The sequence below is a fragment of the Lathamus discolor genome, chromosome Z (genome assembly GCF_037157495.1).
Source record: "Lathamus discolor isolate bLatDis1 chromosome Z, bLatDis1.hap1, whole genome shotgun sequence".
Taxonomy (NCBI): Eukaryota; Metazoa; Chordata; class Aves; order Psittaciformes; family Psittacidae; genus Lathamus; species Lathamus discolor.
This window is the reverse complement of record NC_088909.1, coordinates 26095528-26121568: the sequence shown is the minus strand read 5'-3', so window position 1 is coordinate 26121568 and position 26041 is coordinate 26095528. Positions and strand designations below refer to the sequence as shown.

At 53.3% G+C, this 26041-nt stretch overlaps 1 protein-coding gene across 1 annotated transcript; it reads right to left on the bottom strand.

Annotated features, from left to right (window-relative positions):
• Positions 1–1218: 1218 nt before the first annotated feature.
• On the bottom strand, positions 1219–25515 carry LOC136005920 (hydrocephalus-inducing protein-like; the record flags this gene model as incomplete). The annotated part of the gene is made up of 10 exons (XM_065663811.1): positions 1219–1461; positions 4280–4432; positions 5803–5967; positions 7845–7934; positions 17292–17482; positions 18937–19061; positions 19914–20113; positions 20663–20797; positions 23948–24067; positions 25426–25515. Coding segments are annotated over 10 exons (1512 nt in total), but the record flags the coding sequence as incomplete, so codon positions are not given.
• Positions 25516–26041: the final 526 nt, after the last annotated feature.

Here is a 26041-nt window from a genome sequence, read left to right as displayed (position 1 = left end):
TCGTAGGGAGCATCCAACCCTCATTGCCCCCAACGTACCACCCTCTGGTGGCGGCTCTGCAGCCGACAGCAATGGCAACAGCTCCAAACTGAGCCCGCGGGCAATGACATAAAGGGGGGCAGAAGACAACTACATGAATCACATGGACACCGTCCCCTCCATTGTGCAGCCAGCTTGTGGCTGCACTGAGCACAGGAAACTCTGGACAAGCACCAGCCTCCCTGCGATGTCCCTGCGTACGTGGAGGGCTCGTGGGTGCGTATTTTACCTCTCCAAATCTATCCCAAGTACTTAAGGTAGGATTAAGCTGCTCTTTCTACCCCAAGAATTCAGGTATCGGAGCACCACGGACCCTCTTTGCAGCCACAGAAAGGAAGAGCCACCCCAAGAAGACTGTTCTTCTCTGAGGAGGTCTCCAACACAAGGCAAACAGCACTTTTTTCCTCCTGTCTACAAGAACATGACTGGTTTCAGACACACACGTTGGGACCACTGAATCCTCTCCTTCCAGCTCACCAATTTCAATCGAGACTCTTCATTTATCCCACTCCACCTCAGCAGACTTCCACACTTCCACACTTCCTCCGCCTTCCAGAGCTGGTCCTGCATCCACACTCGCTTGCCCGTGCCTCGGGAAGCAGGCAGGAGAAACCAGGGAAGAGCCACCACGTCTAATAAAGAGCAACCGGGCACGGAGTGGGGTAGAGGAGCCAACTGGGGGATGACACAGGGCAAAGAAATTCTGCTGCTCCTCCAGGGCTCCTGGCCAGAGGGGAAATAAACCAGCGCCATTCATTCAGTCGAGGAGCTGCTAACAAGCTACTGCCCAGGCTTGCTGCTGCTCTGAGATCTTACTCCAGACGGAATGGCAAAGCAAGCAATATCACTGCAGAGGGAAACATGTCTGTACTTGTAAGGCAGCATTTCTCAGCTGGAGGCTTCCAGGACCTGCTCTCTTCCTCCAAATCTTTGTTTGATAAAGTGAGGAGACAAATGGATTATGACTAAAGACAATTCAGCAACAACTTAGCAACTGCTCTCCAGCTCGGTGGCTTTCAGAGTACCTACTGACTTGCAGATGGCCATAAAATGTTTCCAAAGGAAGCCCTGTGGCTTCAGGGAAGCAGAGCCAGGACTGTGAGCACTGAAGAAGCTTGAGGGACTGCAGCAGAACTCCTCCTTGCTGAGCCCATGGGGAAGTGGGAGCTGAGAGATTCCCTACCTGAAGCAGGGCGCCAGGTTGAGCTCCGGGCCAAAGGGTTTGTCAATGACAATCGTGGTGCCAACGCCAACAGCCTGGACGGGGATGACGTAGGCACGACTGTTCTCAATGAACAGCACCACCTCGTCCTTGAATTGCTCCGTGTCATCCAAGTTTGCAGTGACAGCCAGAGACACCTCGGCCTTGGCAGGGATCACTCCCTGACTGGGTCCAACGGTCCAGCACGAGTCTGCACCAGCCTGGAAGACAAACAACACTCATTTAGGACGGAAACCACGGACCTGGCTGCCACCAGCCAAGGCCTGCCCAGGCAACACGTTCACACCGAGCCAGCGGGTGTGAAGATTCCACTGACATTCATGTACAGCTTCTCTGGCTCGTGCTGACACAGGGCAGCTCGCTTGGAAAGGAGCCCTGAGAGCTCCGCTCCAAACGTGAATCTGAGAGTCTGCTCCCTGACAAAGCTCATTTATCAAAGCTTGGCAACAAGCCCGCCAGAAAATTGTACCCCAGAAACTATTCCTGAGGAATGAGGATGGGGGTCTCGACGGAGCCAGACCTTCAACTCCCTGGCGTGACCCAGCACAGCCCTGCTGGGCCCGCCCAGGCCAACAGCCCACGCCAACAGCCCAGGCCAGGGGAGGACGATTTGCATCCTCTCCTCATTCTTTCAGTCAGCATCTGCTCTGGCTCCAAGGGGCAGCACCGTGCACTGCTGAACAGGAGACCTGCCAGGGCCACAAGGCTCTGCCGAGACACATTCCCTTGGGTTTCTAGGTCAGCTTCTGCCTGCCCCCAATCCAGCCTGTGTCTCAGAGACAAGAAACCTCTTGGAGCCACGCTACAAAATACCCCCACTTTCAAGACAAATACCCAACCTCTGATAACATCTCTGCTACTTGCTTATCCTTGAGTGCGCCGCAAAATGATGCCGTAGCTGCATGCACTGCATGCACAAAGACAGTGGCTATTTCTGACCCTATAGCAGCTTCTTGTACTATTGGGCATCAGAGCTCCTGAGTAACCAGTAAGGGCTGGGATCCACCACTTCAGAAGTTCACCACGATAATCAGAATCTTATCCCAGCACAGACGTCCATCGTGAATGAAAGCTTCCACAATCTGGTTACAATGGACACCAGTGTGCAGCTGACGGATGGAGGGAGGGAAGGAGAGAGGGAGGAAGGGGCGGATAGCTGCCCCAAGGGATGACTGAGGAGACACCACAATCAGCTCTCTTGAATCTGTTTACAGATGAGTCACTGAAGTGATCTGGTCACTCTGGCCTTGCACAAGTGACAGAGGAAGCAGAACTCCACGTTACAAATGCAGCTGCACTTGATCAAGCCGTAGCTCTAGCGAGAGCCGTAGCTCTAACAACAGCATTCCCATTCCCGTAGCTCTAACAACAGCATTCCCATTCTCAGTCAGGCTGAGTCACTGTCCTCGTAGGGCTGCTCATGAAGGGGAAATAAACCCCGTCCTGCACCAGCTGGCTGCAGAGCCTTGTCCCAGGTGGTTCAGCATTCCCGGTGGGGGGGACCCTCTGTTCTTCATTTCAAAGCTGCTCCTTATCCACACAAACAGCCAGTGGCAGGAAACAGCCCAAAAGCACCCCGAGCCCTGCAGGAGGCGGAGATCAGAGCCTGAGGCTGGCTACATGCTCCCGCCAACAACCGGCCTCCTCCTGCCTCCTCAGCATCAGCATCTCCTCAGCACAAGCACGGGGACCACTGTGGTTTAGCCTCTGCCCCGAGCACCGTCAACGGGATGTTTTACGGGATCAAGGGGCAGAGCTTGTCTCCATTTGTGCTCCCTGTCCACAGCTCACCCCTCCATGATCGCATCTGCCCTCCCTGCCAGGCTGGGGAGGCCAGGGACACCACTCTGCGCATCGCGGCTCTCCAGGGCACGGCTACGGCTTGCCCAGCTGCTGCCAAGCGCAACATTTAAGAACCAAACTGCTCCTGCTTTGCCTTTGGGAAAAGCTCTCAGCTTGCTTCTAGAAGCACAGCTGTCTTGAAGACTTCTAACCCTCTGTAATTCAGTTGCCAATAGGCACAGCGCAACAGGACATGTTTGCTTTCCCCTGACGAGCAGAGTAACAATTGCTTTGCTTACCAGCAAGTAAGAAAGGGCACTGAAGGAGGCAGCTGCTGAGGGCACTGGGGTGCTTGCTCTTTGCAGAGGTCAAAAGCAGATTTTTATGGTGCGGACAAAGCAAGCTGCCTGCGAATCCCCCACTTTGAGGTTCTATTTAACCCCCAAACGCCTGGAAAAGCAGCAGGAGGGAAATTCAGCCCCCTCCTCCTTGCCCAGGGGGCTGAGCCTGTGCTCTCACACCCTGCTGGATGCCTCATGCGCAGACACAACCAAGTCCCCAGCCACAGGCCTGCGTGAAGCGGCTCCAGAACTTCAACAACCCAGCCTGCAGAAGAACAAACCTCCTCTCAAGCCCCTCACAGACGCCCCTCCGGTGGGGAGCACCCCCCAGACCCAGCACACGAGCCCTTCCTGGCTGCATCAGCCCCTGTCAGAAGACCCCACAACCTCCTTCTGCTCCGCAGCCTGTTCCACCCTGCCGCCTCCAGGAATTAAACAGCCTCTTTCTGCAGCCACATGCTCTACAATGTTACAGAGCACACAGGCTCTGCAGGTACACAACCCTTACAAGTCTGCTTCTGGGCAACAACCCAGCTGGTTTGACCCCCGAGGAGGTGTGAAACCCACTTCACCCTAAGCGCCTTGAGGACAGACCTCTCAGTTCCAAAAACAAAGACTCTCACAGCTAAACGCCTTCCACAAAATAAAGGGAGAACTTGCAGAAATGAACTCCTTTCTGCTCAAACATCTCTGCAAACTCTGTTTTACTGACGGGTGCCCCAGCTACAAGTGCCCCCGGAGCCAGGCTCCTCTTGCTGCACTCGGATGGAACATCTGGCTTTCTCTCTCAGACACATCTCAGTGACGTGGGAATGTTGCATAGAAATAAGTGCTCCAGTCACAGGCTGCTATGGGCCACTCACTTGCTCTGGAAAACAGCCCCAGCGACACTTACCATCTTTGCCGAGAAGGATGCGGGGATGACAGACTGATTGGAGAGGTGAAGGGTCCGGGAAGCATCTTGTAGAACTTGGATGCTGCCAAAATTTATCTCACTTGGGTGCACGTGGACAACTGGTCCTTCTCCAGTGCTCAATAAATGGATTTCCTGCTCCAGGAGGCAGGCAGGAAAGAGAAAAAAACAACAGGGAAGGTTTAGAATGACTGGACAGCTCTAAGGGGGCTCGTAGGCTGAGGGAATTCTGACTGTTTGAAGCTGTCAGGGTTGTGAGGCTGAAACAGGAAGGCTGGAGCAAAGGTGGCACCTGGAGTGGTCCCTGCGGATCTGAAAGCCACAAGATCCCATTAGGAGGGGATACAGAACCCCCATCTCCCACGCATGCTTTTCACACCTCCTCCATGCTGTCAGCTCTCCTTCCGCTACCCTGCGCCTACGCCTGCTCCTTGTACTGCTCCATCATGCCATAAACCACCCTCCCTGACTGCTGCGGCTGCACAGCCACACTGCACAGGAACTTCTTCAACCTTCCCAAAGCTTCTCCTGTGAAAACCAGTAGAGGCTGGAAGCAAAGCTCTTCTCAGTAGAGATCATGCAAGTTAGTTGCCTCTCATTTGTGCTTGTGTGCATTCCTGGTATTACTTCTTTATTGCACCAAGACATTCATTATTAATTGCATCATTCGAGCAGTATTTTTTTCTGCTGACAGCCTGAGACCCAAAAGTTTGTTCCTGCAGAAGGGGCACAAACTAGCGGAGGAGGAATGTGGATCCTTTTGCTAAACCCCCTTCTCACATCACTAAAACCAATGAGAATTTATCCAGTCTGGCGGGATTTCCCCAGCTCCAAACACCCCAAGCCTTAACCAGGCTTGTAGAGCCTGAAGAAGGGAGGGCTCTGGGGAGACCTTAAAGCACCTTCCAGTGCCTAAAGGGGCCAACAAGAAACCTTGAGAGGGGCTTTGGATAAGGGCCTGTGGGGACAGAACAGGGAAGGATGGCTCTAAATTGACGGGGGGGGGGGTGGTGATCAATATGGGATCCTGGGAAGAAGCTCTTCCCTGTGAGGGGTGGTGAGGCTCTGGCACAGGTTGCCAAGAGGAGCTATGGCTGGCACAGGCTGCCCAGAGGAGCTATGGCTGCCCCATCCGTGGCACTGTTCAAGGCCAGCTTGGATGTGGCTACCAGCTCCCGAAGCTGCACTCAAGCCATAAGGCAGACCTAGAGGAAATGACACCCAGAAACTCCCATTTGTGCAGGCAACACCCAGCCAGGTTTTGACCAGCATTTGCAGGCTGCAAGCAGCAGCCGAGCACGAGCACAGCGCCTTGAGGATGGATTGACCGGGCACAGGGTCACTCAGTCCCATGTCTTCTCCAGGCATTAGTGTTGCTTATGCCACGAATGCCTTCTTTCCTTGTAGACAACAGCCATAGATCATTTTCCCTGGAAGAACCCCTGTACGCTCTACATCCCACCAAGATGAGAGGCACAAAGGCACACGTCTGCCCCAGCACTCACCAGTGGGGATTCTTTACTCCCAAACACCGCAACACGTGCAACGGTGTCCTGCTTTCCCGTCACCTGGACTTCCAGTGTGAACGGGATCTCCACCGAGCTCTGAGGCTGGATAATCCCACGGGGCTCAGGGCTGGAGTACCACACAGCAGCAGCATCCTTGTTCTCCTATAACGGACAGAACCAAACACGGCTTCAGACTGACCTTTGAGGAAACTTTCAACTCTTTAACATCTACCACAACGCCAACTCACACACGTGTCTAAAAATGCCTAGGAGAAAGCAGAAAGGCACAACTCAAGATGCAAGACATGTATGGGTTCAGCATCCCGAGGGGGGCCAACAGCTGCTGCCTCCACAACCCCCCGTCCCGTGCTGGCAGCCTCCTTGCAGCAGCTTTTCACAACCCTACAAGTTCTCCCGCATTGAAAGCATCCCGAAGACTTGAATATAATCTGCTTCCTGGAGAGTTTAAGCTGCTTCCTGGAGTTGATATTCAGGTAGCTTCCTGTTCCCAGCAAACCTTTAGGGTTGAATACGAACCAGCAACATCTTAACCAAACCCGGTTTTTCCCTAACAAACCCCTAGGTGACATTGGAGGCAGGAGGCGGATGCGATGCCAAACCTGAGGAAGAGCCCAGTAGCAGCCTGGAAGGTTGCTGTCGTTCACAAGGGTCAGCATCTGCTGGTAAGGGACTTTGAGAGAGCATCGTCCAAAGGTCAGAGCCGGGTGGAGCACTCGCAGCGGGGGAATTACACATCTAGGCAGAGAGATGAGCAAAAGGGAATTAGATTCTGACACAGCGTTGCTTACTTGTTTACTTCTCAATGAGCACCAAATGGAGCACGACCCATTTGTCACCGTCAAATAGACATTTGATACGCCTACAGTGAGAAACAGCCTTCAACTTCTTTTTACCCAACAACCTCTTGCAAAAGAGGGGCAGACCCTGAGTCTCAGCATCACAAAAGCTGCTCAGTGCCCAGGCAGAGCACGGTGCCCTGTCCCAGGTCAGCTTTGCCCCTCCTTTGCCCCAGGAGGCTCGCAAGGACCCTCTCAATGGCCCCAGCGAGGTGTGAGCTCTGAGGGAGCTTTCCCACCGAGGAGCAGCGCTCGCCAAGGCTCCAGGAACACCAGACTCCAGTGTCTCAGGGAAAACACCGCTGTGTCCCTGCCTGAAATCCAGCCCTTTACCCCAGCAACGCAGGGTGCAGGCCACCACCTGCCCTGCGCCGTGAGCGATAACCCTCTCCCAGGCCCTGTGGCTGCCTTGGTCCTTTCCCCACGGGTCCGCACGCCAGCTGCTCCCATTTGCACTTGTTCTACACAACTGCAGCCCAGGCACTGACTGCACAACTCTGCCCGGGAGAGGGAAGAGCACCGGTGAAATGCATCCCTCTTGCCGTTGAACTGACGCCCACCGCAGCACAACAGGCCTGAATGTGGCTGAAGCAAGAACAACTTTGAGCTTAACTCCGAGAACATCAATGCTCAGCAGAGCCAGACGGAAGCACAAAAACCTGAGCTCACCTTCCACACCAAGGACTACTTTGTCTGTCACAAGATCTCGCCTTTACTTTTCCCTCACCTGTCCTGCCCTAAGCCCCTTGCCCGTCTGCACGGCCCCTCCTTAACTGAGGCAGACAACAGCTTGCAGCAGCTGCTTGCTGTGGCCCAAACCAGTCCTGGATTCTGGCCACAACCCAGCACAAGTCCAACACTTGCAGGAAGGAGGAGAGGCGGCCCTTTGGAAACATTACACCTCAAGCCCCCAGAGCAGGCCGATAAGGAATATAATCACAGTTTCCTGTAGGAGAAGGCCCTGGGCCGTGCCTGTGCCTGAGCACAAGTGCTGCTCATCATGGACTGCTTTCCATGCGCTGCTGTTCTCCTGTCTAGCTGGGCAGAACTAGCTCATTGAGCAATGCTCCTCGTTTGGAGCTGGAGCCAGCCAGCTCTACGCAAGGCAGCACCACTTGCTTCTGGCAGATGCATAGGGAAAGAAGAGGGGCTGCAAGGGAAGCGTTGGTACCTGGCTCTGACGGGCAGTGATAACACCTCTCTGCCAACACCATCCACATCAACCACCAGGGCCAGCTTGTATCTCTTCACGGTGTTGGAGCACAGGGTGACCTGGAAGACAAGAGCATCAAATACTTCATCACTCCCAAAACCCATCGGCCATATGCAGTGCCCTCCACATCTCCTTCCACAGCAAGGAAAGGGAGGATTTAGTAGATATGAGGAAGATGAGGTATCAGGAAGAAGTTCTTCCTTGTGCGGGGGCTGAGGCCCTGGCACCGGTTGCCCAGAGAAGCTGCGGCTGCCCCATCCCTGGCGGTGTTCAGGGCCAGTTTGGATGTGGCTTGGAGCAGCCTCGTCTGGTGGAAGGTGTCCCTGCCCATGGCAGGGGGCTGGAACTGGATGAGCTGTAAGGTCCCTTCCAACCCAAAACAGGCTAGGATTCTGTGATGTTTGCCTTTAATTCTTCTGCTGGTTCATGTGTAGAGCACAGTCTCTGGCAGTAACAGAAGTCTTTGGACAATACCTGAATTACTGAATGCGCTTTGCGTTGCCAGGGCAGATGTAGAGCCCAACACTAGTGCCCAACTCTTACTCGCAGGATGCTCAGAGCCAGCAGTGCTAAAGCCCCCTCAATGCCACCGAAGCTCCAGCTCCACCTCTGAAGCACACAGGGCTGGACTCTTCGCGTACCTGGATATCCAAGTGTCCCTTGGCGCAGATGGTCCCTGTGCAGGGCCTGATAGTAAATTCAGCTGGCTTCTTGGCACCTGGGGCTCGCTTTCTCCACGACGGACCAGTGCTGTCTGACACCTGAGCAAAACTGGTCACGCTGGGTGCTCCCGAGCCGTCCCCAGGAATGCGAAGGTTGAAGTTGAAGGGCACCGAGGAAGTGTTAGTGAGGCGGCAGCACAGGGTGCGAGGAAAGCCTGGGAAAAGGACACAACAGGAGTTTATTATCCCGTGACTCCTGGGGTGGACATCCTGCGGTGATAAAAAACTGCGCTTGGAGTTTGCCTCCTTTCAATGGCAATTACAGCTGATTGAGAAGCTCTGTGGGGAAGTCGTCGTCAATGACGGTCCCTTTTACGCTTGTCACACAGAAATGCCACTCTGACACAAGTGTCTCTAACTGTGAGGAGCTCTCACCTCCCCCAGACCAGCACCAATTCCTTCTCAACCATGACGGTGCATCCAGAACATTTACTCTCAAAAGTCAGTCCAGAAAAGTCCCTGTGAACTCCACAAACACTCCCACAGTTTTCGAGAGATAAAAGCAGTATGTTGTCATCAAAGAGATGATCCAGGAAAGGAAAGGAAAGATGAAATTGGCAGCCACAGCATGATGCAGAGCACTCTGAAGCAGTTTCTCCAGACAGGAACCTCGGTGCATCTCCTGGTTTGGGACAATCGAGACTGAGCCTGTGGCAGCTCACGGCCCACTTCACTGGAGGCAAACCTGATGCTTGCTCAAGAACAAGCAGGACCTGTGTCTCACCCTCCCGAAGGAGTGGGGACAAACGGCCATGCTGCACACCGCCTTTCATTACCCCACAAAGGCTGACATGGCTTCAGCTTTGGTACTTGCTTTCCATAATGGAAGCCACTGACACAATCGCAGCTGATCTGGGGGGTTGAGTTCACATTTAAACTTGAGACCATCTCAGTGAGAAGTCCTTTGCGAGACTGAGGTGGAGAACCAGAATCTGCATCTCAGTGGAGAAGCTCTGGGTGCACAGCCGCCAGCTCTGTCAGCAGAGCTGGGCTTTTGGTGGGGAAGGAGGAGCCCATGTCTGAAGACATGGGCGCCCAATGCGGAGCTACTGCTTGGCCATGTTACCTGGGAGCTGACAACGAGTTGGCCTCACAGCACTAATTGATTTCTCACGCTAATGGTCAGGTGGGTAAATGGTGCCCTTGCCTCACAACAGCAAAATTCACCCAGGGCACCTACAACTTGCCTTCAACTCCCTTCTCCAGTTGGCCGCGGACAAGAAAGACTTTCACAGTCATTCTGTTGCTGAGGACTGGCAGATTGGGGCTGGACTGACTGTGAGGGACACCAGAGAACACTGACTTTCTACTCCCTCCGTTCTATTTGAACCATTCAATTGGCTCTGTGCCATTCTGTCTGGTTCTGTTTGATCTCATGATGGCAAAATACTGCCTAGCAGCTGGCAGTCCTGGTTTTGACATGCTGAAGGCGGCTATGGAGGAACACAAGTGACAATGCTGTCCTGGACAAGTGCTCCATCTGGGTAAGGCTCAGACCTCCCACCCTGCAGCCCAAGCCCAGGGCACACTCACCAAAGGAGACTTCACCGAAGCGGAGGGACGATACATTGAAATGAAACGCCGGCCCAGTGACACAGCCACTGTGAGGACAAAGGCAGAGGAGACATGGCCTCGGTTAAAGAGAACTGCAAAGCCTTCAGCTTTCCTTACCGTTCCGGTGGGTAAAAGCCGGCCTGAGAACCTCAGGGGGTTTCACATCAAGCCCTCACCCTCATGCTCAGCACAGCATCCAGGTGGACGGGAGGCAGCCAAAGCAAAGCGGTCAGCAGCCCATAGCTGCTTGTGGGGCTTGGGGCACAGTGTCATGCAGGGTATGCCCCCAGGTTGTTGATGGCCTGAGGAAGGACACCAAACAAGCGATGACTGCGTGCCTCAGTTTCCCCATCTGTAATGTGTTGGACACAGGGGTGTCCCCAGTAAAGCACACTCAATGTAACTAACCTTCCCAGCCACAGCTTTCCTGCTTTGGCATTTCTTAGCTGGAACCGCTCTTCCCATGCAGTACAGAAACACCTTGCTCAGAAGATCTTGATCCACGCAATCGTTATGGGGGCAGGACTTTGAGACACGAAGCCGGGGGAGCCCCAGACATCCCTTGACAAGAGCCGCAACAGCTAAACAGAGCGGACAGTTGAATCTTGGAGGAAAATATCAGCCAACCACCAGGGCACCAGCTGACCCATCCAAGAGCAACACGTCTTAAACCACCCAACACAGAATCGTCAAATCATCTACGCTGGAAAAGACCTTTAAGATCATCAAGTCCAACTGTCACCCCAGCGCTGCCAAGCCCACCACTAATCCGTGTCACTAAGGGCCTCGTCTACACGGTTTGGGAACACTTCCAGGGATGGTGACTCCACCACTGCCCGGGGCAGTCTCTTCTAATGCCTGACCACCCTTTCGGGGAGAAACTGTTCCTAACATCAAGTCTAAATCTGCCCTGCGCACACTGAGGCCGTTTCCTCTTGTCCTTTCCCTTGTTACTTGGGAGAAGAGACCAGCCACCTCCTGGCTCCATCCTCCTTTCAAGTAGTTGCAGGCATAACGGAAACTGAACACACCGCATCTCCTCACCTGCCCTTAAATTCAGCAGACTTGAAGGCTCCAAACTCCAGGACTCACCAACATCCACCTGAATCACCACGTGAAGCTGCACAACACCCATTAATTTATTTCATGGTTGATGCCAACCAATGCCAGCTCTGCCTCTCAGCTCAAAATCAAGGACCACAGCAACTGGTGTGTTCAACCCAACCTATTCCATGGCTCCCTCTTGCTGACAATTCCACTTCACTTGCTGCTGCGGTCGCAAGGAGTCAGCATCAAACTGGAGTCAAGGTTAGTGTGGGCTCCTAGTGTGGGGATGCCAGGATGAGAGCCAAGATCAAGACCTCAGACAAGCCTTTTCTTTCTCAATGAGGTAGGTGGGAGATGACTACCCAGAGAGAGCTACAGATGTGGCCGCCAAGCTCTTAGAACCCTCCTCACCTCACAGTCAGCGTCAGAGGCTCAGGGGATCCCTTCACATTGAACTGGAATTCCTCTGTGAACTGCCCCACGACACTGGCATTGAAGGAGATCCAGATGGCCTGATGATCAAAAGGCAAAAGCATGCCCTCCCGGGGGCCAAAGGTGAAGCAGGAGCCCAGAGCTCTCTCCGGAGGGACCACGCTGAAGGGAGTCTCAGTAACTCCTCTGTTGAGCAGGAACACCTGCAGCAGCAGCGAGAAGGCAACATGGAAATACATGAGGAATCCTCTTTGCTTACAGAAGGCTCACTTCTTTTCTAGTTTAGCAATTAACATCTGTAAAAGGCAGAAGATGCTGAGCGCTGCTGCCAAATACAACAGGACGAGTTCTGCCTCGGGGTTTTTTTCCATGCAAAGCAGGGATAACTTCACACAAACAGAGCCACTCTGGGCTTATTCCCCTGACACAGAGCACTCCACTTGACCTGCAGTGCCAAGCGCCTGCTCAGCACCACCAAGTTGATTCAGACCCATCCCACAGCTCCACGAGGCTCGCTGCTGCCCGCGAGCCATCCGGATCCACCCCATGCCCTGCGCCCCGTCCTGCTCACCCTGTAGCTGTGGCTTGAGCCAACAGTCACCTCCCCGATGCTCAGCTGGTCACAGCTGAGTTGGACCTGGGGCCCGACGCCTTCCCCACTGATGCACAGGGGCAGCCTGGTCTCACAGCCTGTGGAGGGAAATCTCTGTGAGTGCAATTTCCTCTGCTACCCAGCACTTTCCAGGTTGTCTCAGTGCTGCTGCCGGTCCCTGGGCTGGATGGAACCAGCTCTAGATGCTCCAGGAGAAGATACGGGACCCATCTCGTCCCTCAGGACATACGCCTTGGGGCTGCTTTCTCATTTCTAACCAACCCCCTGGGCCGGTGTCTCAGACAACCACAGAATGGTTTGCGTTGGAAAGGACCTTAAGATCATCCAGTTCCAACCCCTTGCCATGGACAGGGACACCTTCCACTAGAGCAGCTTGCTTCAAGTCCCGTCCAGCCTGAACTTGAACATTGCCACGGGTGGAGCAACTTCCTTGGGCAGCCTCTTCCAGTGCCTCACCACTCTCACAGGAAAGAATTTCTTCTGTATATCTAAACTAAATCTCCCCTGTTTAAGCTCGAACCCATCAGCCCTTGTCTTATCTCTCCAGTCCCCGATGAAGGCTCTCTCTCCAGTCATGGGAAACCAGCCTTCTCACTGAGCAGATCACATAAGCCATAAATGTACTGCTAACGTGCACATCCCTTGGTGCAAAGGCAACCGAGACCTCAAGGCTTACAGCTAAACTCCAAGGTGGGTCCTTTCCCTTACATTTGCTAGAGATGACAGAGCACAAGATCTTCAGTCTGAAGGCTGCTCTCAGCCACTGAAGCAGCCTAAGGTGCCTGAATCCTGGCTCAAATTTTGGATGAGCTCTCACTGCCATCCCAGCCTACTCTGCACACAAAGTGAGCAGCACGAGAAGGAGGAGAGAGCCACGCCACAAAGACTCATCTTGGAGGTAACTCGTCTACAGGGGCCTGGTGCTCCTTCACTAAAGCTGTGTTGCAAATGCTGGCAAAGCCATGGCGGGAAAGCTTATTCCTTCACTGCTTGGTCACTTCTGGGATCAGGAAGGCAGAGCCAGGCATCCTGAGCCCTGGCCTCCGACAGGAGACCACCAGGAACCACGGGGACAGCGGCGTGTGCCAGCACTGCCCTGTTGAGCCCTCCAGAACTACATGAGGTCCGAGTGGGCTGGAAGAGTGTTTCTACCTCCTCTGTGGGAACAGGAGCAGGAGGAAAGAGCTGTACCTGAGATGTCACAGTAGACTGTCTCTTGGTAGACTCTGGCTTCTTTGGGCTGAAAGATCACACTGATTTCAAGGGAAGAATTGGGCAAGACATCTCCCTCCTGAAACAGAAGTGACAGCAAACCATTTATCTTCAAACATCACATTCTTGTTTCCACTGCAGCCCTGGAAGCCTTTATTTAGAGCATCAGCAAAGAGCAAGGAGCAAGCAACGGTTGTCAACAGGATTTACAGGAGAGCTTGGAAGCAGCAGCTTCCAAAGTCCCTCGCCTTTACTGGCACCCGGAAGGGGCAGTTTGTTCCCCTCAGAAGAGACTGAGCTCTTGCTCGCGGATTTAAGTCTGGGCCACGCTACCAGTTTCTGCAACTCTCTGCTGCTCTCGCAGAGGATCCTGGCACTGGTGCTCAGTCCCAGGAAGCCCTGCCACACATTTCAGGAGGCATCCCTGGTTTCTATAGGCTCTCACTTCCTGCAACTGGTTTAAGGAAAGGCACCTCTCAGCCTTACATGGGCTGCAGGAGCAACCAAGAAGAGAACAGCAGCCCCTTCCTCGGAAAACAAAATAGAAAAAATAAACTACTTTCACCCACTGTAAAAGAAAGAAGAGGTTGGGATTATTCCAGGGTTTACTCCAAGATGAGAAGGGATGCTGTGCTGCTCAGACAGCAGCCATTCTTCATCTCAAGACCATGCAAATACTCAGAAGGCAGGCTCTGGCTGATTGAAGGCCATGGGGTTTTTGCTGGCATCACCAGGAAAGTGAGCAGTTTTCTCTACCTATCTGCAGTAGAACTCAAAAAGCCCGTTTAAACCTGCCAGCCTCGTGTCCAGGCTCACAGACGACACTGGAAGGGAGACTCAGACGTGGTATAAATCCAGGTTTTAGGAAGGGATTGCTGTGCTTGGGCTCAATTTGGCCTCCTTTCCACCCAGGACCATTGCATTCTGCAGGTCAGTATGTGAACTAACAGTGCACCAGTGTCCTTTCTTCACCCCCGCGCGCTACGTGGGAATGTGTCCTTACGGAGAATAACTGATACCTCTGAACACTGTGAGGACACTCATGAAGTGCCCTTAATTCACAGCCCTTGCAGCAGAGCCCAGCCTGGGGTCGGCTCTTGCTGCTGTTCAGAAATGCTTTTTGCAACAAGTGCCCCTAGCCTCACCAGAAACCGGATGTCTCCTCTCTTGGCACATCAAGCAGCTGATGTGGGATCTGCCAAGGGACCTCCTTCAGAGATGAGAAGGAGGAGGAGCAGCAGGAAGGGAGGTTCTCAGCCATCACTTACCATGGGCACAATGGTGAAAATATCACTGCAGAAAGGCATGGAGCCTCCCTGCACCTCTGTCCCCTGGTTCTGGGAGCTGCAGATGGGAAGGGAAGGGTGTTCTCTGAGAGGGGGGACCAGCCCGTGCTCCGCAGGAACATCAACCAGCTTGTCCTCTTCCAGCCTCTGCAGCCTGTGCCATGGGAGAGACAAACCAAGCAGATAATTGAATAAGCAGCAGATTTGCAAAGCCTGTCGTGTCAGTGCACGAGCAGCAAAGCACTCGGCGAGGAAGAGCAGCAGCTCAGCACAGGGCTGACCCTGAGACACAGGCTCCCACATGGATCCCATTATTGCCGTTCTTCCCAGCACAGCAAGGAGTTTTACTCCTCACTGACGAGCTAACAAGAGGTTTCTTAAAGCTGGCAGCCCTCAAGAAAAAGCCTCCTGCATTGGGAGGGGAGAAGCAACTGGCTTTCAGCTGCTCGTTACCAGCATCACACTTTTCCCCTTCCCTTTTGCACCCACAGGGGTGAGGAGACAGTATCTGCACTGCCTTCCACCAGAGGATCCCGGTGCACTTCCAAAGCAAAGCAACGGATTTGGGCATCCCATCACTTCAGTGACACAAATGGGTTTCTGAGCATGAAAACAGAGGTGCCAAGAGACGAAGGGACTCTGCCCAGCATCACCTAGTAAAGAAGTCAGGACCAGCATCTCTGAATGCAAACCCTACGTGGAATCTTGAACCACCTCATCTTTTCCCTCGTTTTGGCCTCCACTGCAGAGCTGTGATGCACTTAACCTCTCCCTTTATTGGCGGCTGCAGCAGAAATCATTCTAGTGTTTAAAGATCACAAGCGGGAGATGAAAGGGGAGCCCTGCTGCAGAGCGGTTGCTCCTTGCTGGCACACTGCTGTCCCCCCTTCACGCTCCAGTCCCCTGGCCATGAAGAACCAGCGGGTGACAGCACTGGGGGACCAGGGGAAAGCTCCACGTGCAGCAAATCGAGGCAATGCCGTGTGAACGATCATCACCCAGCTAAATCCAAACGCAAAGAGAAGGGAAACAGGCAAGGACGTTACTTGCTGCACACACACTGAGCCTCGCGCACATGCTGTGCATGAGGAGGGCTTCCACACACTGGCGTGAGCAGCCCTCAACTCAAGCTCCGTCAGCAGGCCAGAATCACATCCCCAAAAGCGCTGCAGGAGGGACACCTTCTAATGGGCCATGTCTTTTGGGGTCACATGCCAACACAGGCTCCTGCACTGCCTCCTCTCAGGAAAAGGCCCTCTCTCCTCTGAGATCTCAAAAGCTTCTCTGACAGCAGGACGGTGACCTTGGACCATCCCCAAAACTATGAGTAAGGAGGAACCAAGCGTCGTGCTCAGAGTCAAGGACAGAGACTGGCACGACAGCAAGTCTCATACGTAAAAAATCAGGTTGAAGTGAACTCTGGGGAAAGCTGGTGGCTTCTGAGGGGACAGAGGATCACCCAGGGTCCAGTCCGAGACAGGCAGGTGGGGAGAGATGCTAAAGAAATGGTCCAGGGAAGAATCAAGGCAAGCTCACAAGATTTTCTTTTAACTCAGTGCGTTTGCACAGAACTCACACACTGTGTCATTAAAAACAGACAACAGTGGAAAACTAGCTCTGGCCTTTGAGGCATTTCTGACCTAATTACGCTGAACTTGATGTGCTCAAAGCCCTTGAAAAGTGCTGCAGTTCAAGGCAGTTTCCTGATCAGCTCTGGGTTCAGACTAACTCCTGTATATCTGCACCCATCTGAGCCTGAGAAGTCGCACAAGGATTGCCCAAGTCACATAAGCTTTAAAGTGTCATTTCCAGTTCATCCCCCCAGGCTGTGAGTGTTTCTCTGCTGCCTGAAATGGCAATTTCAAAGCTTTGCCAGAGACACCCTTGGAAGAACCTGCCCCATCTCTCACCACCACGACGACACAGGTTGCTGAAGCCCAAAAGCACTTCCAAGTCCTGGCTGCCCTCCCTTCCCCGCAGAGCCCTCCACATCTGCCCAGCCTATGAGGAGGGGGAGAAACACCTCGTTGGGCCAGAAACCAGGACACTGAAAGGCAATTCCCCAGCCTACGGCAGGACGGCCTCCACCTTCTGGGCCAACCAAGCACTCTACCCTGCCTGTGACTGGAAAAGGAGCCTGCCAGCTTATCAAAGAAGAAACTGCTAGAGTATCACAATAGCTGTGCCACCTGCAGCTCTTCAGGGCTACTGCTCAGTGCAGTCCCAGGTACCGAGTGCTGACACCTTCCTCAGCCTCATGGACCCTCCGTAGTGCACGGATCTCTGAACTCAATAGTTTGCCGCTCCCAAACGTGAGTTTGCCCTCTCAGGCAATCCAGTGATTGCACTCAACCTTCTCTCCCCAAAACATCATCCTCAGCTGTAGCACGGCTGGGACTGCAATGGCAAGGGTTAAGCTCCACGCTGTGCATGGGTTTACGTGCCCTAATCCGTTCAAAAGCCCCAACAGCCCTCTGAGACCGTGTGTTAGTTTTCCCCTGGGGCATCTATCTTTCTGAGACGAATCTCTCAAACAAACCTCAGCTTCTGCCGCTCCTCCTCTTCCTGATCAACAAAACGCTTCCACTGGAAGTGGGCCGTGATGGCACTCTGATTGTGGATGACCAGGGATCTTAGCTTTGACAGCGTGACAGAAGTCTTCTCAACTGTCAAGGAGCTCTTGTCAAGCCTGATGTTGACATTTACAGCTGTTCCACAAAGGCTTTTGTGAACATCTTCACCTGGAACAAAGCAAAAGCAAGTCTCGCCTCATCTCACTTGCTGATGGAAGTACAAGGAACAGAGCAATCTGCAGGCAACAGAAGAAAGAGCTGCAGTTTTGAGCTGCATAAGCAGTTCCCCGGATCAGGACACTTAGCATATCCTGACAGCTGCACATGCTACAGCATGACGATGTCCTGGCACCACCTTAGGCACCTTATTTTGAGGGACGTTCGTGGAGATGTATCTTTTCAGATGTGCCCGGGTGCCCTTTGGGCTGCCATCCCACTCAGGTCACAGGGAATTCTACATCCAAGTCACTCAGGGACGCTGAGGAGCGCCACCTCAGCCATGCCTTGCCCAGGGTCTCCTGCAGGCAGGAGATGCCCCCAGTGTCGTGTCATCCTCATCTCCTGGTCCTGAAATACTGGGCATAGCTCTGATCTCAGAACCCAAGCGGGAGCATTTGAAATGCAATGGAGAAGGGCAGAAACAACAATGGAAACTACAGAGCAGCTTCTGTGCTGAGCTCTGCACTCAACAGGCTGCTACTGGGCCCTCGGATCCATCTGCCAGCTCCTTTTGCTCCTGCTACGGTCACAGCCAGGTGCCTCACCACTGCCCGCACATTCTTCCTTGTCAAACGTGCTGCTGTTACCACTTCACCACCGGAGAAGTGAGTCCCTTCACTAGGGTAAGTGTCCTCTGGAAGGCTGGAGACTTACTTCCAGCACCAGAGCAACACGCACAGCAGCACAGCCATTTCAAAGTGTTTCTCCAAGGTGGTGTTCACGACCTACCTTCAGACATCATTGCACCCTCACATTACTGACTCCAGCCAGCCCTAGCAGCAGCTAGCTCATAAACCTCACCACTAAAGAACTTCTGCTAACAAGGCGGTTTCTACAGAATCATTCCCAGGCTACAGCAAAGCTCAGAGCACCCTAATGGCTACCGCTGCCACAGTTACTGCTCCTCCTGGTCACAAGTCCTCAGCATGGCCCAGCTCTCAGCACAGCACCAACTGTACCCATGCAGCACATCACAAGAAGAGGGTCTCTACCTCAAAGGCCTTCCCGGGAACTGTAACACAACAGATCGGGATGAAAAGCAATGACCCGTCAGGAGAGCTCTAGGGGACAGGTTGCAGGCTCTTCAGAGAGCTCTCTTGCACGTTAAAAGCCATCTCCTTTTCAGTCAGGCTCCCTGCTGTGAGTTCTTCTGCAATGGAGCACCCAGAATATTCGCCATCGCCCCCGGTGCACCGTGCGCAGGAAGATCTGCCTGCCTTGTTACAGGCTGAAATATTCCAGCACAGGAATATCTGGCAGCCAGCAGGGGAGCTTTGCTCTACTCAGCGTGAAGGAACCTTGCAGAAGGGATTCAACAGGACAATGAAGCCACCAGATGATGACAGACAGCGCAGACAGCGCTCTGTTTCGAAGGACACACGGAGGGTGCACCACGCGCTTACCTGTGTCATAGTGAACGATCATTGGACTCGTATAAACACCGGTCTTTGGTGGGTGGAATTCCACCGTGACTTCCATCGCTCCTCCAACGCCAAGAGTCCCAATGGAGGGATCCACAGAGAAAGGGCTGCAACACAAAGAGAGAGAGCAGGACTGTATGGGAGATCCGGGCCCTCCGTTAAGTTTGCAGTCTAGTTCGCTTCAGCTCACTTGTGCAAGCAAGGAGCAAGCAAACCACAGTCGGTACAAGAAAACCAGAACATCCAGGATCAGAAATAGAGCGGGTGACTCTCCCTGCTGAAAGAGAACCAGACCTCAGAAGATCCCGCGGTATACCACGACCCCAGCCCCCCACACTCTGCACCCAGTTCTCAGTTCTCAGCTCTTCACCTCTGCACACGTGCAATCCAGTTACTCAGAATTCTGCTTTTTTGTGTAGTTCACTTAAAACTTTCCTAATGCTTCCCATTTCTTTATTGCAACTTGGGACTGAAATAGTTCATTGCCGAAGTTCGGGAACTCTTAAAACCCTTGTCAAGGAGCTCTCAAAACACGCTCTATTACCCAGTAGAGTAGTTGGCAAGCGCCTTGCAAATAGATGCTAGACTTCACTGGGTATTTACTGTGGTGGTGCCTCTCACCAGCTCATTGCTTGCCTGTTTCTTGATGCTGTGTTTGGGATCCGTGACCTGAGCCCCTCGAACTGTCCTCTGCCACACAGCACCTTCTTCAGCAGTCAAGCTGCCTTCCTACCTTGCCTCTTCCAACCCAACAGCATCAGACCTGCAAGATGCTGCGTTGGAGACACCACTGCAGTGTAAAACTTGCTTGCAGAGCTTTCTCAAAACACTGCAAGCAATGGCAAACCCCACGTGTCCTGCCCATCTCCAGCACCTCAGATGCTCTGCCTCCTTTTTCTCACAGTTTACAAGCCCATGACCACGCAACAGCGTTTTGCGCAAGGGATGAGCTCCTTTACCTCAGAGTGGTGATGCTGTAGCAAGCCTCCCGCTTCCCCACGTTGCGCACCAGCAGAGTTTTCTGGGTGCTGAACCTGACTGGACACTCGGAGAAGTTCAGCTGCTCAGGGAAGTCCAGGCTGGCTCGGGCACCTATGGCTCGGATAGGCACAAAGAACTTCTCCCTCTCTGTGATGATGATAAGCTCGTCGAAATAATCCTGCAGGGAGAGAAACAATCTCAGCACAGTGCCTTTAGCACCATGCCCATGGCAGAAGAAGAGCTGCTGGTTTTTGTGACTCTCACAGTAGCATTCGGTAATGTACATGCACTTTTTACCTTCATGGCCTTTCATTACAGATTATTTCACAAGCAGGGGCAGCCAGGGACCATGGGGCAGATCCTCTTTAGTTTCTACAGGCATGCTGCCCGAGGGTAGGCCAGAGTATTGAACTACATTTAAGCAGCAAACAGAAGATGAGGAAAAGGCCATGCACAGGCAGCAGACTCTCAGCCCTGAAGCCAACAGACGTTACGTTAAATATTCCACCACTGAAGGGGAAAACAGCCTGAAACTGGCAAGAGCCTCCAGCCTATGGGAGCACAACCTTCACCCCCAGGAAAGAGTCTCCCCCAGGTCTAGATCCAGTGCAACTCCACTGAACGCAGGCCACTTCTTCAAAACCCACACCACATGCCTGCTTTGGAACCCAGCCCTGCAGGTTCACCTTCCCCTCAAGGCGCCATCTCTCGGGACCTCCACTCTCACCTTGTCCTCATCAGGTCTGAAAAGGATGCGGTAGGTTGAAGACATGCCCGGTGCTACCTTATAGTCCTCATTACTCGGGCTGATCAACTCGAAGTAAGGAGAGTTCCCCAGGATGACGTTCAGCAGACGAGGAACCTGCAGGGAAGACACAAGTAGGATTTTGTCGCTTGTGGAAACATGAGAAGGGACCAGGACAGGCCATGTGACATCCTTCCTTACCACCTTTCCAAAACACTTTTAGCTCTGAAGCTACACGCACGTAACACACGAGGGTGGACTTGAATCCCTTCTGCTGAGCTACACAGCTGCAGCACAGAGACAGTAGGAACAACACGCCCTGCTCTGAAGGCAGCAGGAAGGAGATGCAGTACCTCAAGTCACCTGCGTATTCAACAAGCCCAAAGAACATGCTTGCTTCTGCCTGCACACATCCATGCAGTCATACCTCTGGAGGGGGAATGTATTATCTGAAGGCAAACCAGCGTGCGTTATACGGGGAGGGAAGGAAGTCACTTCTGACACACCAGGGTGGAGCGGGGTGGTCAAGCTGCGGTGCTAGTCATGGCGGTGGACCAGCAACAGAAGCAGACCACAGACACTCTGGGCTTCCTGAGAATAAAAGCTTACCTCAAGAGCAAAAGGACGAGCGCAGGAAGACAAAAGAACAACCCCAGGAAGAAGCAGATGGCTAAGAGAATTTAAAGGGGGCTGCAAAGCAGCAAGGGAGATCCGTAATACAAGGAAAGGCTGGTGCAGAGATGAGAACACCCAACGTGCCTCTACGATGGATACCACAGGCACGGAGACAGCAAACAGACATTCTCTAGCACACAGGCAGCAACGCCCCAGCACCCAATCTCATCTCAGAAAGCATAACAAGGAGACTTTGAATGGCAGGCAGCTCCACTGATGAACACGACGAGCCTTGGAAAAAATGGAGGCTCATTCTGCACCCCTGACCCAAGCCTGGTGACCCATGGCCAAGGCAGCCCTGGACGCTCTAAACACCCTTTGCTCCCACCAATGCCCTGGGGCAGCAAGCTCCAGGAGCCCATTTCCCACTGCAGCCACACGTTCTGGTCGCCAAGTCCCTTGGCACGTGAGCCCAGGTGGCAAAGATCTTCAGCAAGAGCCACCCAGGATGCCTCTGAGGGTGCTGAGGAGCAGCCTGAAGACAGGAAAGCAATTCAACAGCAAGTAGGCAAGAGCAGTAAGCATAGAGTGCAGCACTTCCGTATCGGAGTGAATACAGAGCACCTATTGGGCTCGATTACACTTTGCCTCTGTTACACATTGCTGCTAGCTGCAGTTTTAGGGGGTAGACAACCTCAGCTACCACGCAGGATACATCAGTAGGATTCCGAGGAATGTGGGAAACTCGTGAGACAGAGCACAATGTTCCTTTTCTCCAGGACATGACCAAAACCCAGCAAAATTAGAACATAATGAACTCTCTTGGGATTAGCATCTCTATCTTTGTGCATTTAAATATGCCAAGGGTTTTCCTTAGAGCTCATCTGCCTTTTACACCAGGGCTCTCCGACGCCTGAGGTTGTACCAGCTTCACAACTGATTCATTTTGGGTAAAATCAACAGTTCACACACTGCCTCCCCTTCACAGGGCATAGAAATCCCAAGCTGCAGCTGTTACCAGTCTATTACGTTTTATTGGGAATGGCACCAACATCAATGCAGGTGTTGTTTTCCACTTGGGAAGCACGAATAGAGCAAATTCACTGTTTGCCTCTTTGCTGGTACTTGGCAAAGGCAAACATTCTGAGGTGCTGCACGGATGAGGGAGCAGCTGAAGCCAAAAGGCACAGTGGGAATGAAGCAGAGCAGTAGGAAAAGAGAAGCTGAGGCCCATTTTAATAAGCAAAGGGCACACCTGCAGCAAAGATTGCCCAAAGTCACTGTGAACCACACCAGTGGTGTCCCTTGGGCATAGGTACCCACATTGCAACTTCCCAGTATGCCCAAGCTACACCAGGAATGACACAGTACTCTCTGGGAGTAACTGAGGGACCATACCTTCATCCTTCCTTGCCAAAGGCTCTTCCATGCTCTACCACGTCCCTGTAAAACCTGTTATCTCAGGAGATACTCTGACTTCTCTTGCTGTTCCTCCCCCTACATTAAGCCCTGACGGTGTCACTCCTTTTGTCCCCTCCTTTGTTTCTCCCAACAGGGAGATTTGAGGAGGGCGTTAATTCACCTGCACACTTCCACCTCCCCCCCGCTCCCCGCTGTGCCCTCCTCTCACACACACGTCTTGCTCTTTCTTACACAACCGGATCCTGAATTACGCCTGTTTCTCACCTTTCTCTGCTTCCAGCACACTTCCTCTTACGTACCAAGAGAATCCCTGTGCGGAAGAAAGCGCTCCGCGACAGGACGTTGAACTCAGCCCCTTTCCTCCCTCCTGTCTTTTCCCACCAGCTTGCTCTTGGCACATGCCTCACTGGAGCAAACGTTTCCCCAGCTGAAATTCAAAAGGTCTCCATTTCCCCCTCTACAGCAGAGCAGAACAAAGTTGCTGCCACTTCTCAACTTCTCCCTGCTCATTTTTCTTAGGAAATCTCAACAGGATCACAATCTTTCCCGTTCAAGTTGGAGACCTTCAGGAGCACATTACCCTGCCTGTGCTGGGATTCTCCAAAGAGAAAGCACAGCCACGCTGGCTTAGAAACACCTGAGCAGAACCGAACTAAGCTTAGCAGGAGCCTCAAGTGGCACCTCAAGTCCTCCCCTTTAACTGCTGCTGCTAAGCCAGCCTGTTTCCCCTGCTCTTCCAAAACACCCAGCCTGGAGTGCTAATGCCAGGAGTTACAACTTACTCCAGCACAAAGTGGAGAAAACTCAAGCCCTGTGCTTTGACACGGAGTTGCACACAGGGGGCTCAACAGGCTGAGAGAGGGAAACATGCCCTGCCAGAAACCAAGATTAACCAAGGAGCCACCGGGACATGGTGCACACTCGCGGTAAAGCATGACAGCAGGCAAGCACTGCCCAGCCCTCGACATTCCCATCAGTCCAGGGCTTTCAAGGGGAAGCATGCTGGCTCAGAAAGCTCCTTTGGCTTAGTTACCACCAGTGCGCGGCCAAAACCAGCGGCAGAATCCCCAGCATGGCAACATTTCCCCCATCTTGCAGAATCACGCTGCTGAGACATTTTATTCTGGATGCGCTGCGCTGCAGCAGGTAACTTGCTCTGCTGCACACCACGTGAATTCCACTGCTCTCCTCCTCCAGCCCAGTGCTCAGCCTCCACAGCCCAGCACTTACCCTGTCGATGTTCCTCAGAGCTAGCGCCGCTATGTAGAACTGGCGGGGAACGTAGTTCTCAAACACCACCTCGGATGGGAACGGCTGGAACAACCTCTGGTCCAGGCCAACTGCTGAGAACTGCAGATGCAAGACAGAGCAGAGAGAGCTTCAGCTGCTGGGAGAAAGATTAACGAATGAAGATCCCACACTGATCTCCAGTAAACACAGTCTCTTGGTGAGTACATCTGCCCAGCTCACACTAGGAGATGGGAGCCCACCCACCTCCGCTCTCAGCTCACAAAACGTTTCTGGACCATGTTGAGCAGCCTCAAGCTAAGAAGCTCTTTTGCAGGCTGTTTCTCCAGGCTGCCTTCTCCAAAAGGCAAAGCAGCGCCCACCTCCAGCAGAGCCCTCTGCTAAGGGGCTCACTCAGCTCCAGACGCTTGCTGGAACAGTCACGAGCACTCAGGGAGCAAGCAAAACCCAGGAGTTTCCAGGAGCCTCCACAGGAAACAATTTGCAGGTGAACTTCCCTCTGAGACAGCGAGACTGAGTCCCACGCATCCCAAATATCTTTTTGGTTTTTTGATGCAGACCCGAGAAACCAGTCGGAAGACACCAGTACCAGGGAGGAAAGGCCAACAAGAAAGAAACAGGGCAGGAGGGAAACAGACAAATGAGGTGAATGCTGGATGGGGATGAAGTTTCAGCTGAAGTCTCAGCATCACGGGGCAACTTGAGCTAGACTGCAATTCGTATCCCCTTTCCCCACGAGCTTTAAGTTGATGCTTCACTGTATTCTCTTACTGCTCGTTTCTTGAACACCGCTGCAGAAGCAGCTCTGAAAAATGCACGCAAAGACCAAACGCTGACCCAGCAGAGGCAGTACTTGGAGATAATTCCTCCCTGCTTGCTCTCCCCTCTCCCAGCTGCACTGCTGTCACTCGAGAGACACAGGCAGCTCTCCCGCTTCTCCACAAAAGCCACGCTCAGGCCGAGCCCAGTAGCTGTAGCACTGCCAGTTATTTGGGCGCCCGTCTTACGTGTTCCCACCTCCTGTGCTGCCTGGGGCAACCCGTAACCGATGTGCTACATCAGGTCTCTTGCTGGCAGCTTTCTGCTCAACAGCCTACCTCAGTCATCCACCCACCTGGACTGTGTGTTAGACTGAGCAGTCCTGCAAGAAAAGCAGCTTTGAACATCCACCTAAGAGAACACTGATCCAGGCAAAGCGCATCCACTCTTCTCTGCCCAGCAAAACCCACCCACTGCAGCAGAGGTTCCACTGCCTTTGTGCAGACCAGGACTTCAATGGCTCATTGGAGAAATGTGTTTTTTGCCTTTCCCCCAGCAGAAAGAACTCCACCACCACCAGTTGGAAATGACAACAGGACCTCATCACCAAGCTGCTTGGGTAAGCTGGAGGCAAGGCTGCCACAAGCACGTGCCCTCTTCAAATGTCACATCAAACGGCAAGAAGAGCAGGGAAAGGCTACCTTTTGATGGGAGACTTCACCCATGTCCCGAAGCTGGGTAGCCCGGGGCCGCCTCATCTCCCGAGGGCTGGCCAGCCTCTGCCTGGTGGTGAGAGACTCTTCTGCCTCTCTGACCAGCTTCGGATTACGAGATGCTACCACTCTGCTCTGGAATCCATCCGCCCTTCTGGAGGACCTCATGGGCCGGGGGGTCTTGCCACTGGCCATGTCGCAGAGGTCGCCTGGAAGAAGCAACAGTTGGACAATCCACAACCCCAGAACCTTAAAACCCTGGACCCACGGAACCCTGGAACCCCGCAACCTCAGGGAAGGGCTCTTAAAGCTCACCCAGTTGCAACCCCCTGCCACGGGCAGGGACACCTTCCACTAAGGGCAGGTTGCTCCAAGCCCCGTCCAACCTGGCCTTGAACACTGCCAGAGATGGGGCAGCCACAGCTTCTCTGGGCAACCTGTGCCAGGGCCTCGCCATTCCTGGCACACCCAAAGGACACAGCTGTGTCTCCAGCCTCTGGCATCCTTCCTAAGCGGAGAACACAGGGCCTCCCCACCCTCATTCATGATTAGACCATATTTAGGCTCCATTCATAGACGTAAAACCCCACAACAAACAGACCCT